Source organism: Tauraco erythrolophus, chromosome 3 (genome assembly GCF_009769465.1).
Source record: "Tauraco erythrolophus isolate bTauEry1 chromosome 3, bTauEry1.pri, whole genome shotgun sequence".
Taxonomy (NCBI): domain Eukaryota; kingdom Metazoa; phylum Chordata; class Aves; order Musophagiformes; family Musophagidae; genus Tauraco; species Tauraco erythrolophus.
The window spans coordinates 92,977,903-92,992,393 of record NC_141467.1 but is presented as its reverse complement, the minus strand read 5'-3'; the positions used below and the strand labels follow the sequence as shown (position 1 = coordinate 92,992,393).

At 44.4% G+C, this 14,491-nt stretch overlaps 1 protein-coding gene across 13 annotated transcripts in view; it reads left to right on the top strand.

The window, feature by feature from the left end:
• The window catches only part of MTSS1 (MTSS I-BAR domain containing 1), a 127,487-nt gene extending 115,892 nt beyond the window's left edge, over positions 1 to 11,595 (top strand). For 4 of the 13 annotated variants that reach the window (XM_086608833.1, XM_086608831.1, XM_086608835.1 and 1 more), the window contains 4 exons: positions 4,128 to 4,247; positions 7,553 to 7,717; positions 8,083 to 8,245; positions 9,509 to 11,595. In XM_086608833.1, coding sequence (XP_086464959.1) covers positions 4,128 to 4,247; positions 7,553 to 7,717; positions 8,083 to 8,245; positions 9,509 to 10,206 — 1,146 coding nt within the window. In that variant the 3' untranslated portion in view covers positions 10,207 to 11,595. Of the gene's footprint in view, positions 1 to 4,127; positions 4,248 to 5,237; positions 5,433 to 7,552; positions 7,718 to 8,082; positions 8,246 to 9,508 lie in introns of all 13 variants that reach the window. The other 9 variants (XM_086608840.1, XM_086608829.1, XM_086608828.1 and 6 more) reach the window with 5 other exon arrangements.
• Positions 11,596 to 14,491: the final 2,896 nt, after the last annotated feature.

The window sequence follows — 14,491 nt, the reverse complement described above, 5'->3', positions numbered from 1 at the left end:
TGAATGTGAGCTTTCTTCTGCATGTAGAGATTAGCAAGCTGGAAAGATTCGGCTTTTGAGGAGACTCCATTGCTTGAAATAGCTTGAAGTTAGAATAGGGGAAATACATTGTTACAACTATTAAGTTTTCTATGTAAGTTAAGAATGCTCCCAAATCAGACCTCCAAAAAAAAACCCAAAACAAATAAACACTCAAAGTAACTGAAATGCATCTGTAAATTGTCACCAGGAACTTGTTTCTCCTAAACTTCCTTTTTTAAGTTAAGTTTCCCAACAGTTTGCTCCTGACTGAAAAAGAGGGGTTAGTACAGGCATGATCCTGGAAGTGAGATGAATTAAGGAGGTGACATGGAGTCACTATCCAAAGCTTTTTGAAAGGTAACTGAGACATCTTCCACTGACTGTGAAGGCAGGGACATTGGACCAAGCTCAAGCTCTTCAGTAGAATTTGGTCTCCTGGAAAACCCTTGCCCAGGACGGGAATGGTTTAAGAAACAATACTATATTTGAATGGAAAACATAGGAAACAAAGATTGCAGGTAGTCGAAGATAACTGCAGTCCTTTTATAGGTTAGTAGGACAACAGATGGAAAATATAGTCATACACTCCAGTAGTCCAAAATACAGCTTTTATTTTTTAATATCCTTGCTGGAATACATACATACTACACCAAGAAGTGGAACGCTATCCAAGAACAAGCCATGGCACAATGTCTGAGAGACCAGATACCAAGCTACATACATGTAATGTGCGTTTGAGTAACTGGTTGTTACTGTGCAGAGCAGAATTTTAACTTCCTGCTGATACTGGTAACTCTTAAGCTTCTTCACAGAAGAGATGGTTTGAGAGCAGAGCAGAACCACCATTATTGCAGCTATGGGGAAAAAAAGTAATCTCCCAGGGTTAAAATAGCTAAAATGAAAGAACTAATTTTAAAAACGATTAAAACTAAAGAATCATTTTAAAAAGAAACCAACTGAAATAAGTTAAAAAGACCCCAGTCAAGTTTCTCACTCCACAGCATGTGAAGCAGAAATTGCTCTGCCCGGTGTTTGCCTGTGCGTGTGCTCCCAGGAGCACGTGTGGTGGTGGGTGTGCATCTAGAACCATCGCTCAAAATCTTGGAGGCTTTTTGCCCAGGCAGTAACTGTGCAGTTCCTATTTTCAGCCCCTCGTGTACTTTCTAAGAAACGAAGGGTGGTCTGTGCTTCCCACACCCGGATCTGTTTCTGCAGTCCGATCTAGGCAGTCTGTGACCTGCCGCCACTCATGTTTTCTTCACACTTTTCCTTCGGGAGTTTAGTATTCTGCCTCCCTCTCCATCATTTTCTCGCTGTTGTAATCCTTTTTTAGCTCTCCTTCCTTGTGCTATGCAAGTTTCTCAAGATGAGGAGACCCTCTTTCCCTACTATCACTGCTTGCATTTCCTTCAACTGCCAAGGTGTTTTCCCTGTGGCATCTTGGTTCATCCTTTGTCTAGCCTTGCCTGCTGAAAATGGCCACACTGAGTTAGTGGGAGAGTTCTTTCTTTCATCCTTTTTTCACCTTGGAGTCACTTTATTGCAAAAATAAGTTTACCACTTCCATTTTTTTTCCCCATACACCAAGTAAATCAAATTCGTTGCATCTTCAGAATCTGCATTTTTGGCCTTTTTCCATCTATTTGCTATATGCAGCTTTGTTGCTAGTAAAACTCATTTATGACCCATTTCTACCATTACTTGACATAATCTCGTTACGTTTCTGGCTTGTAAACAGTAATAGTCCATCAGTTGTAAGCTCCAAATTCTCATTTGTCATCACTGGAGCATCTGCAGAAAGGGTGGTGTCATGGTACTGTATTTGGAACTCAGACCCTTCACTGTCTGTCCAGCCACGTGTAGAGTGTGCAGACCCAGGAGGGTCTTTCAGGCCGTAAGCATGAGGTTTCAGAAAGCATTTTCTGAAATAACATTTTTCTCTCTTCTTTTTTTATCCTGGCCAAAGTGTAACAGTAGCATGAGTGTTCTCATGGGGCTTTTCAGAACTCTGGAGTTTTAGTGTAAAAGCTAATTTTCTATAATTTATTCTGCTCTAGGGATAGAAGAAATAGGCTCATCTCCATTTAGTGTACTGTGGTTGTGTCTGATGACAGAGTCAACTGCAGCTGACGTTTGTCAGTATTCTTATTTTTAGAGGTTTTTCTCCTGTAAAAGGAGTTGCATTAAATCAAGAACGTGACAGGTTCCACAAAACATCAAGCCGCTGCATCATCAGGTACCCCACTGTGTACTTTTCCCTTCTCTCCTTAACAGCTACATGTCATTTGTTGTAGTTTCTTCTGATCTTATGTTTGCCTCTACTCTTACTGCACTTTGAATACAAGCCTTGTTAGCTGAGCTTAGTTGTACCATAAACACAGTTGACAGGTCACCCGCAGGTCTGATCTCATGTCAGCATAAGATGGGATGTCTATTATTTCTATACAATAATCCACCACATTACATGCTTTTTAAAATTTTTTAACAGCCTTTGCAAAGTTTCACTTAAACTCACAGTTTGCTAATCAGCTGAAGATGCTGGTACTGTACTCGCTTCTCAACAGCCCCAGTAGGCTTCACCAAAATCCTTGTGGTGGTGGTGGTCCATTTCAGGAGAACGAGATCTCCTTTCACCTAGACAATTAGCTGTATTCCTTATATGTAGCTTCTGGTGAGCACTGAGATGATTTCTGGGTGTTGGCAGTAATTACGACTCTACAGTGCTTCTTTTCCGTCTGTCTTTTTATTGCAAACTCACGTCAGGATCTCATCTAAGGTTAACTGATGACATTTTATTTCAGGTGAGATTTCCCTTCCTCTTCAAAATGTCACTCCTTGAAATCTGAGGCTTTGCTATGCAAACTTGATACAAGAGCACGTTCTCTCTGCTGTTGTAAAATAAAATGCTGGGAATATCCTTAGATAGACTTGCTTCACAGGTCTTGGACTACTGAAGGATGAATTAGTCTTGCTAGTGTTGAATTTCTTGACACTGACTAGAGCTCGGTACTGCCCTGACAACTTTGCCAGTATTCTTGACCATTTCCAAGCACTCACTTGGACCTGCAAGCACACTCCTACTGAGGGGGATGACACTTTCAAGGGGCAGATGTGTAAGAGCATTGTAATCGTTAAAATGGTCCACGTGGTTATTCACCTTGGCCCACCTGGATGTGAATTAGATACTGCTATAGAGATCTCACAGCAGCAAATGTACATAAAGGTGTGCACTGAGAATTGGAAGAGAAGTTCCTAGCTAGGAGCAAAATGCTTGAAGTGTTTGATAGACACTGCGTTTTCCGATAGACACTGCATTTTCCTTTGCTCTCCATCCAAGCACCTGATACTTTCTCTCTCTGCTGTTAAGAGAAAGCGGCTGGCAAGCACATGCCGCCACTTACGCACTCAGCAGAGTACATGTACCTTCATCTTGACTACTGGGCAGAAAAGTTTGGGTCAGTGTGCTTTTGGTGTATGCATCCTACCCACAGAGGCACATGCATACAGATAATGCACTTTGGAAACCTCCAGTTTTGGTAAGTATCACTTCTTCTCTGTTCCATAATATTTGAACTCAGATGAGCTTTTCACAAGCACTTTTGCAGATCACAATATCCGAGAACTTGTGAATGTAAGTGACGTTTGCTGCTCCATGTTTTAAATCTAAACTTTGTGTCTTTGAAGTACTGATGATCTGCTTTTCTGTATAAATCAGTTGTCTTAGTATATTGCATGTTTGAACTGTAGGTTCCCTCAGCTCCCTCAGCTTCTTGCTCTGAGACAGCTAACAGAATTGAGACGCTGAAATGGCAATGAGGAGTTGAGATCGCTGCCTCGATTCCCTCATTCTCAAGCAGCGTGGCAAGTTCTCGCATTAAGCAAACGGCTTGTTCTGTTTCTCAAAGATTTCCTGAACATTAGCAATGGTTTTGAGCAGTTTCTAAATGATTTTTAAACCCCTAACCCTCTGCTTCTCTCATCCTTCCCTCTCTCCTGTGTGTGTGTCTCTGTGTATGTGCTTTTTGTCTTTTTTTTGTTTGTTTTTTTTTCTTTTTTGGTGGCTTGTGTATCCTTTCCCTGCGTTGCGGTGCTGTTTTACGCTGCAGAATTCGTCCAGCTCTGCCTCTTCAGAAGCCTCTGAAACCTGCCAGTCAGTGAGCGAGTGCAGTTCCCCCACCTCAGTCAGCTCAGGCTCCACCATGGGGGCTTGGGCCTCCACAGATAAGGTGAAAAACTTCATCTCAAAGACATACAAACCTACTAGCTCGTTATCCAAACCCAGCAACATTTGAACGAAAAAAAGAAAACATGCATGGGATTCCTCTCTGTGAAGATGAGAATAGGAACTGTTGCACACTCCCTTAGAAATGAATCTGAATAAACCACAGCAACACTTACCCTCAAACTAGCTGCTACAAATTGGGCATTTTACAGGGGTAGTTTTCTAAGACAAGCTCGTTTTCCACCTTTTCTGCTCACATTGATTGTGGAACACCGCCCAAACCAAACTGGTTGCCTAACAAAAAGCGTCTTGTCTAGGTTGTACTCTTTGTGGCTTCTCCCCCCCTCCCATTTGATAGCACACATTGCACTGAGCAATTGGGGTTTGGTTTTGACCAAAACAAAAAAGAAAACAAAACACACACGATTGGAATAAATTATGGGGAATATGCTCTGAATTGAGGGAGGAAGTGATGGCGGTCTCCATTCTCATCTGGTAAATCCTTGCTGTTGGTTTTTTCTTTGTTTTCCTTCCATGTCTTCACACAGCCAGAACGCGTCATGTTCGAAGGCTGTGTGCTTTTCCTCTCTGTCCAGCTGCATACAATAATCGCCACCAATGCAAATGCCTCCAGTATTGGGAATGTTTTCTTTCTGTGTCCGCAATCTGCAGGGTACCTAAATTGCAAAGGCTTTTTCGTAGTGTGCTGCTTTCATGGACAGAAGGCAAAGCTGCTCAGCCTGGAGACAGTGACTGCTAGGCTGATGTCTGAAATTTGTTATACCAAATAACAATTTTCAAGCAATCTCACTTCTGAACCAAGCATTGTATCAATTTTCTGTTGTTTATTTGCAACAAAGCTAAGATTTTTCTTTCTTTTGTTTTAAGATGCAGAAGTTTTCTCCCTAGAACATCAGAGTCACAGTATATTTTCATATTCATTCTGTTTATATTAATTTCTCTGTTTTTGTTTGTTTATTTGTTTCGTTTCCAGTTGTCTAATGGGTTTTATCACTGTAGTTTATCAAGTGACCCATCCGTAGCTTCAGTTGGTGCAGGTCCTTTCCCTCATTTCCCGCCTGTCTCCCGCGCGTGGACTCGGGCTCCCTCAGCCCTCCTTCCAGACTACGTTCATTATTACACCATTGGGCCAGGCATGTTACCATCATCTAAGATCCCTAGCTGGAAGGTTTGTGTTCCTTTTGTTGTGGCAGTCCTCTCCTCCTCATACCAACAGTGTGCACGCGGTGCTTGTTGCTGCCTTTCGATCCATGTAATTATTTGTTGATTGCTCTGTTTAATGTGACTCTGAATGGGCACTGCATGGTGATAATCAGAGAGCTAAAATCTTGTAGTGGCTATTTCTGAATGACCTTGTCTATTCTGGCGCTGCCTAAAACATACTGAAGCTGACAACACCTAGGTAGGAAGGAATAGTTCAGCCTTGGAACATTGGTGAAAGCACTCTGGGCTCTATTCAGCGAGAAAAGAGCTTGTTTAGTTCCGTAAAGCTCTGACTGAAGCAGGGAGGTGCAGACTTGGCATCCAGTTGGCTTAGCGAAGCCATACATTGAACAACATGACGTTCTCACTGCGGCGGCTGTGCTCGGCCCCCGCTTTGGCCGTAGGCAGGCGTGCTCTTTGTAGATGTAGCTGGAGTGGTTTAAGAAGGTGCTCGTCATCCAGTGAACCCAAGTGCTGACTGAAGCTGTCATAGCTTTACTGCCATGACTGAACGCGCTCACATAGCTTGTTTTGCTCTCTTGGGTGAGACCATTGAAAAAGTCAGAGTGCAGTAACTTCTTTCAGTTGCTCCAGCTGGATCTGCAGGGATCTTCTTTGGCATCAAAACGTCTCTGCTCTGCCAGAGCCTTGGCTCTCATCCCTGCTGGGTGATTCCCCTGGGAGACTCTGCCCTGGAACAAAGGGAGAAGGTCTCTTGTCTGTTGCCCTGAATCCTCACAAGGCTGATACGCAGCTGATAGTAGCTGCACAGTAGATGCCTGTGGATGGTTAAGTGATACTGCATATGCATGGGACCTTCTTATAAATGTAAACTGAGATACCTTGTTACAGACCCCCTAATCTCTCTCTCCAGCAGCTGGAGACTGTTGAGACGTGCAGACAGGGTGGCCACAGTGGTCTTGGGGCTTCAGCATCATTAGTTGTGTCTGTGCTAGAAGCACTCTGCCAGTATATTTTACAGCAAAACACTTACAGCAAAGACACAACTGTTGAGGCAAAGCAGAGTTTCGTATGTGTTAATAAAACCAAAATACCTGTCTGCACAAGGAGCTCTGTCAGCACAGCTGCCTTGCGCTTCTCATACATTGGACTGAGACACGTCTGTAAAAATCTGTAGTGTGGTCTTAGCCTGTCATTAATCATTTACCAGAAGGCTGTGCGGAGGCTGCCCAGCAGCCAGCTGCTGCCAGTGGTGGAGTGTGTGGTCTGTTCTCACACACAAGTTTTTTCTTTTATATTAATTTTTAAAGCACCTCTTGTCTTGGTGAAGGAAGAGTCTCTTAGGATTGGGCTTGCCCCTGCAGCACCTCGCATCTGGGAGCTGCTTGGCAGTGGTTCTGCGTCCTATCACAGGTCACTGATCAGTCTTGCTCTTCTTGTGCAACGTGTGGTTTCTGGACACCCTCAGGACTTTGCTTAATAGAGCCCTGAGTGAATATAGCCCTTATGGCCTGAGGAATTTCTGTTTCAAATTTGGCACCAGTAATTCAGAGTGAAGTTAGTCTTTTTCTTCAGTACCGACCATTATTATAAACTAGATTTCAGCTAGTAAGAAAACTGAGAGATAACTCAGAGTAACTTGCTCCTCTGATGTGTAGCAAGAATCTGTTAAAGCCTAATTTTTCAGAATTGAAGATGTGCATAACAGCATGTAACACTAGAACTTGTGTACACCTAGAACAGCTTGGACACTGTCACTGATTGGACTTTTATGTATATTTTCTGCTGTGTGCCACTGATTTTTGCATTTGAATTTCTGAAAAGATAGGCTTTAACAATGGAATATCATTTAGAGAAAACTGTAGTATTAAAATGTTAAATATCTTCATATAAGAACACTTAGGTAGAATAGGAAATATAGATTCTCTGTAATAAAGGAGATAGGTTTATGTAAGTGAAGATTTTTAATATCTTCAGAATTAATTTATTACTAGCCTTATTCAGAAAGACATATGCAGTTTGATACATAATCTGTTGCATTGAAATTGCCCTTTCACATTATTGTACTTGTAATTAAAGCACAATTACTGATGAAAGCCATCACTAACAAGCACATTTCCTTAGGACTGGGCCAAACCGGGCCCATACGATCAACCAATGGTGAACACATTGCAACGTCGCAAAGAAAAGCGCGAACCGGATCTCAACGGAGGAGCTCAGAGCGGACCACCCGTGCCCCCTGAGGAGGCCCAGAGACCTCGGAGCATGACGGTGTCGGCTGCCACAAGGGTGAAGCTCTAATTTCAAATACACTGTTTGGTGCAAAGGAAGTGGATGTGTTAGCTCCTGCCAGTACTTTTTTGATGCGGTCCATGTTGGCACGTTTATTTAACAAGCGGGACTGGTGTGGTGTTGATGTGGTCAGTGAAAGTCGTCGGGTGGGCATGGGAGAACGTGCTGTTGGATATTGGCATTTATAGAGCAACAGCATCCAAAGAAGTGTCTGTTTCTGTGAAGCCCTAGTAGATGGTTGGACGCAGTCCTGTTGAGTTGCGATGGTGACAATATCTGCTTGGGAGAAGAGACAGCTGAAGGTCGGTGAAGATTGACTGACCCTTCTAGGCGTAATGAGTCTCCTTTCTGTGTATAACCAGCAGGGTGAGGAGATGGAGGCCTGTGAGGAGCTGGCACTCGCTCTGACGAGAGGGCTGCAGCTGGACACGCAGAGGAGCAGTCGGGATTCCTTGCAGTGCTCCAGTGGCTACAGCACCCAGACAACAACTCCGTGCTGTTCTGAGGACACGATCCCATCTCAAGGTACCCATCTAAGAGCTGTTCTTTTTCGGGGCATTCCCAGCCTGGCCATCATACGCTCACCTCTCAGTGCCAAGGAGCTATATTCCAGCAGCTATCGCTCACTGGCTTTGCAGTCAGCGGTTGTGAAGTTTTTTCCAGCTTGGAATGCAGCCTGGATTTATTAACTAAATTAAAACCTGGATTGCTATATAGTGCACTGAGTGAACGATCGTATTTTCTTGTGCATTACTGGGATGAGTTTTAGCTTAAGGATGCTACCAGTTTAAAGAAAGTGCTGGAATTACATTTCATGGGTTAAGGAGAATGACACTGGTATTGCATCGTACACTTCTTGCAGTAGTAGTGTCACCTCAGAGCTATTGTCTTAGCAAATACGCGCTCGTGAGCTTTGCTTCTTGCTCCATGCTTTGCTTTCTTGCTCCATCAGTAATCTGAATCTGCTCTTGGTTTCCTTTTTATTTCCTACCTAAGCAGAAATTGTCGTAATTGGAAAAGGAATCCATTGGAGACCTTAACGTGGGCATCCCTGGGAAGATACAACAAGGTGTTGGGTTTATGCCCTGTTTCAGAACCAGCAGCAAGCTGAGAGGGACTGAGTTTGGTGTTTGCAGTTCAGAAACCGCCGTGTTTGCTCGGCTGAGGTCGGTCGTGCTGTGCAATCACAAGAGGCCGTAGGGCTTGCGGAGGGCCTAGCGTGGCTCAGCAGTTACATGGAAAGGAAGGAACCTGGTGCAGTTATTAAAGCTGAGGCTGTTTTCAGAGCTGGCAGCTGGGATTTACTGTGTTTGCAAAACAAGCAGATTTGCTGCTGAAGTCACTGGTACACGGTCCCCTGAGCTCCACATTGCCTAGTCTAAAGCACTCTCCTTAGTCACTGACTGTGTTAAGTCTGTGTATCTACAAGTGGTAGCATATGGCTTGTAGGATGCTGGGTTCGGTACCTTAATGTTGGCAACAAACATTCAAGTCTTCGTTACTCAGTTGGTTCTTTTCAGAGAAGGTACTGAGCGTGCACAGTTCTCGCTCTCTCTCACAAGACGTGGGCACTCTGCAGCTGTGGGGTCGGTCTGCGGTAGCGCCTGCCTTCCGCCGTGCAGTCCCAGAGTCTTGGTCACAGTGTCTCAGGCTTCCTTCCTCCTAAAGGTGAAACCTCTCATAATTGCTGTTGACCTCCAGGCTTTTTTGGTTATGCGCACTTCAGACTTACTGACGTGACTCAGCTGTCTTCTCCAGCTTGTTCCTAACTCTGTCTTTTGGCATCAGTTTCAGATTATGATTATTTCTCTGTGAGTGGTGACCAGGAAGCAGAACAACAAGAGTTTGACAAATCTTCCACCATCCCAAGAAACAGCGACATTAGCCAGTCCTATCGCAGAATGTTTCAAACCAAGCGTCCTGCTTCCACTGCAGGTCTGCCAACCACACTTGGACCGGTCATAGTCACCCCCGGCGTCGCCACCATCAGACGGACCCCTTCCACCAAGCCTTCCGTCAGACGTGGTACCATAGGGGGAGGTCCCATTCCCATCAAGACGCCAGTGATTCCTGTCAAAACACCAACTGTCCCCGATATCCCAGGGGGGCTGCCCGGCATCCTCGCTGGGACAGAAGAATGTCCTGAGCAAAGTCCCGAATCTCCCGCAGCAGGAGATGGTGGGCAAGGTGTCACCAACATGCCCTCATCCTCGTGGAGCGGACAAGCATCCGTCAACCCTCCACCATCAAGCCAGAAACTGAGTGCTGCCGACGAGCAGAGGCAAGCGGTTCCCGAGAGTGAGGGGGAAGAAAGCGACCGGGATGGTGTCGGCACCCTGGCGCCCGCGGGCCAGCCAGAGCTCGATCCTGGGGAGCTGAGTCCCGGCGATGTCCCGCAAGGTGAAGATATGCTGAACGCCATTCGGCGTGGTGTCAAACTGAAGAAGACGACCACGAATGATCGCTCAGCACCTCGTATTTCCTAGGAGTGGAAAAGCTGCCAGAGTACCCGCCGCCGAGAAGGAACTGTGAGGAAACTAATTTGTCTCTATCCATTCCAATCTGTAATCAATGAATTTTTTAAGATACTCGGTAACAGACAGTCTGAAAGTACTCTAAAAGAGAAAACAAGGTGAAAGAGCGTAGTAAGACATCATCTTCACTGGTGTTTTAATTTGTAAATATCAATGATTTTGTTTCTGCATTTTTTTGATCTAAGTTACACTTTTAATTTTTTCTGAAGGTGCCAAATCCCATTTACCTTTTTTATAACTCTCTTTGTAAAGTTTTAAATCATAGGAGAAAAAAAAAAATGTTGAGTAGTTAACTTCAGCAAAGGGATTTAATGAAAATTTGGCTTTTTTGCAAGCTTTTGTAGAGCGCCTTGTAATAGTGAGGTTAAAAAGCAAAACAAAACAATGGGACTTATTTTAAAGTTTAAGTCAAGCTGTAAGGAACGGATCCTTGTTTAAGTATAAAAAAAACGTTTGAAAAGCAGGAATAAAAATTGACAATAAAAGCAATATATAATGCAAGGAAGAAACCTGCAGTTGGTAGAGTATTTGGGGGGTAGTGGGGGGAGGGAGATGCCATCAAAATAGCAGATGCCGTTGCACAAAAGTAGCCTAGTAGGATTAATTACTAGTAGCTTCATGGTAAATGCATCAGAATAAGCCATACTGGATTGCAGTGTTCTGTTTCCGTGGGGTGTTTTGGAGACTGGGGTTTTTCCATGTTTCTTTTTTGACTGCACAGCAGCAACTCTCAGCCACATGCATGCAGCCGTAACTGTGTAGGTGTGGTTCTTCCACCTCCGCTTTTTGTTCCACCCATCCTTTCACCCAACACCGACAAGGACGACAGGCTTCAGGCAGTTGCGAACGTGAAAACATTTTTAAAATGCACGCAGGGAGTTCTTAGATACTATCAAAATGCCTTTTTCTGACTGTGCCCAGCAGGCTGGGCACCTTGGAAAGCCCAAATATTTTGAGAAAACACTTAACAATTTGACAGGTGTAACCAGCTTGTGTTCTAATAAACCGCGAATGTTTCTTTCCAATACAGGGGCTTGTTTTTCTTAACTTCTTTTAAATGGCACTTGATTGGCTTTTCTTAAATACCGAAAAGAGAGGGGTGACGGGTGGGGGGTGGGGAGAGATACTGCTTTTTTGATAATACCGGGAGTCTGACCACTATATTCTCTTTTTTTGTACTTTTAAGTCATGTTTTTTGGAACGCTGTTGATAGAATTATTAAGAGTTGGATTTTTTCCTTGAAGTAAAAGTAAGTTATTGCCGCAATACCCGTCTCCTAAAGCTGACAGAAATGTGCAGACCCCGGGGCACGACACGTGTTCCGATCCCACCGACGGTCCAGAGGGATGCCACCTGCCCGGCCACGGCAGACCCACCCGCGTGGGGGGGCACCCGACTCACGCCCCCGGGATTGTTTGAAATGCACCAGATACACGTCCGAGGGGCTCGTTCCCAGCCCACGCTCTGCAGATTTCCGTTGGCTCTAGACTTGCCTGCGTAACCTCTTACGCTTTAACGCATAACTGCATTGGGTGTGAAACTCCTAGTAACTGTGTAGTCGCTGTGTTCTGTATAACATTTTACACTGCTGTGGTTGCGAACCTTTTTTTTTTTTGTTATGGCGTAAAAGCAAAAAGAAAAAAAAAAGGCATGATTCTTAGAAAATATTAAACCTTCCTTTCTTTGAAAAACAAGCTCCTTATTACAGAATATAATCAACAGTAGTGCCTGTGGTGTAGCCCACCAATCTTGATACAGTAGCTGATGCATTGTGCAAATGAGGCTTTGAGGTGGTTTTTGCATAAACAAGAACTGCTAGGAGATAATCTCGATAGTTAAAAGTGTTATTTAAACCTTTGAAATAAATGGATGTAACTGTACCTGAGTACAGCTTTTCACTTGTTTAGTTCTTAAACGTTAGTATAATCGGTAAAATTTAATATAAAATGTTGCCAAATTCAATGTAGAAAGAATGTGACAAAACACTTTGGATAGTTCTATTGTTTGTGTTTTGCATATTGTAAAAGCAGTGTCACAGCTAAAAAATAAAATGTTTCTAATGGTAAATTATTGTGGTTTAGTTGCTAGTTTGTACTGAGAGTTGACCTCTCCCTGTGCAGTTTTTTGTTCTAAACTGGTATAAATAATTGCTGTAAGTGTGTCTCCCTTCTACATTGTAATGATTGCTTAAGCCTACATTATAAATAAAGAACTGCTGGAAAACTTCTGCATTTCAGTTCTTAAAGACTTTCTGCTTCCAGAACTTTGGATACCAGCGGTGTCCTTCATCAGACTTTTGAAGGTCGCGCAGGTTCCATCGGCATCTAACAGAAGCAAGAGAGAATTAAAGAATGAGTAAATAAACCCATGTACAGCTGTGGTCTGCTGATGTGCACGGGAAGGGCGGGAGCAGAGCAGAGGGAATTCCCATTAACCAGTAACTGATGACGTTTCTCTGTCCCTCACTGTTGTTGCCTGGCCAGGAAGCGCAGATAATGCAACATGTTTGTGCACCTGCTGCAGAGCTGGAGCTCAGCTCCTCTTGCCGGAGGAGGAAAGCTGCCGCTGTCAATGCTGCTCACGTTACAGCCGGAATTTACCACACGCTCCTGACTGACCGAAGAATTTGTTTTGTTCAGCTTCCTCAGGACCAAAGGTGGAGAGGGAGGACGTTGCTCCTGCTCCCGCTTGCAGCTACCGCTCAGCAGCCTGATTTATTTCCTTGCCTCTGCGATATTAATTTTCATCCAGAGGTTTCCATTAGTCATGAAGATGTTAAAGGAAAACTCAGGGTGGTTTGGCTGGAAGGATGTCCTGTCTCCAAAAGGATGGTAGTTTCATCCCCCCTCTCCCTCTGTGGCTGTCTCTCACGATTGCTTGGCCAGGCACTCTCATTTTGAAGCGTATCCTGCTGTCTCTACAGCGGATCTCGTTCACTTGCAGCTGCACGTGCAAAATGTCTCTTTTGTCGTGCGATGGGGTTTTTGTTGGATTTTACTGCTGGGATGTGGGCTATCCGTCACATTAAGGAACATCAGTCAGTCCTGCTCAGGTGTTTGTACAAGTCTTTCTACAGGAGAGACTTTTTACTGTTTTCTAGCCAAAAAAAAAAATGGTGATTAGTCGGCTGAGAGGGAGGGAGGGTGCCAAATGGCACATAATTAAAAAAGGAGTATTTTGGTGTTTGCACCGTTTCAGTTACCAATCAGAGCACAGAGATAACTGTTTTGGGGAAGGTGAGGCACAGGAAGAGGGCTCAGTTTTTCTAAGCTTACATTTGTCTGACTAGAAGTTAAGCCCCGCTTGGAGTACACCCACCGGCTGTGCCCCACCACCTGCCCGTACCACCAGCACTCGCCCAGTTACAGCTCTGGCTCCGAGCCAGGGGCTGCTTGTGCCGGGCTGAGGGGCAGGCAGGCGAGCTGGGTTTGCCCTGTCATGTCTTATTTCCCTGTGGATTTGGCCCACGCAAATCAGCATTTTAATTTGGGGAAATACAGTGCTGGTAGAGCAGAGCCTGTGGTAGAAACCTTTAACGAGTCGGAAAAAAGGGACACAGGTCGGAACTCTGACTATGAACAAGTTCCTTCGGTACTGAAAAAGAGCCGAGAAAAGCACGGATACCTGAGCGGAGAGAAAACAGCTCCACGCTCCGTAGGTGAACAGGCTGGAGGTGAAGGGGGTGCTGAACAGCCATGCTGGAAACAAGACACCCCTCAATTCTGCTGCTGCCTTTGGACTAACGGAGGGATAGAACAGACCTGGCTGCCTGGTAAAACTGAAGCTTTCTACAGTGGAACATGTGAAGTCTTTTTTTTTTTTTCCAAAAAAAAATCAGGCATGTTTTAGCATGCAGGCCTACTGAGGAGGGCCTTGTACAGTTTCTAAAAACCATCCAGATTAAAGCCTTTTGTTGTACTGAAGCTAAATACGTTTAGTGCTTAAAACAGCTGACGTTAGTGCCTTTGCCATCTCCTTATCTTCAAGACATACATTGGAGTTCATGGAAAAATTAAGCCTTAAGGTTAAATATGGTACAACCAAAGAGCTTCTGTAGGATCACAGTCAGATTAGGTAACCCAAATCTCCTCCCTTCTAGCTCCAAAAACGGGAGAAGAGCAGACGAGGCAGGGTTTTCCTGTGAGCTTGTACCAGGTGGCCATATCCCATCTGTTCTTATTCACTGAGAGGTGAGCGGAAGCATTGCCAAAATTTCCTGTATTGATGCTTTGGGAAC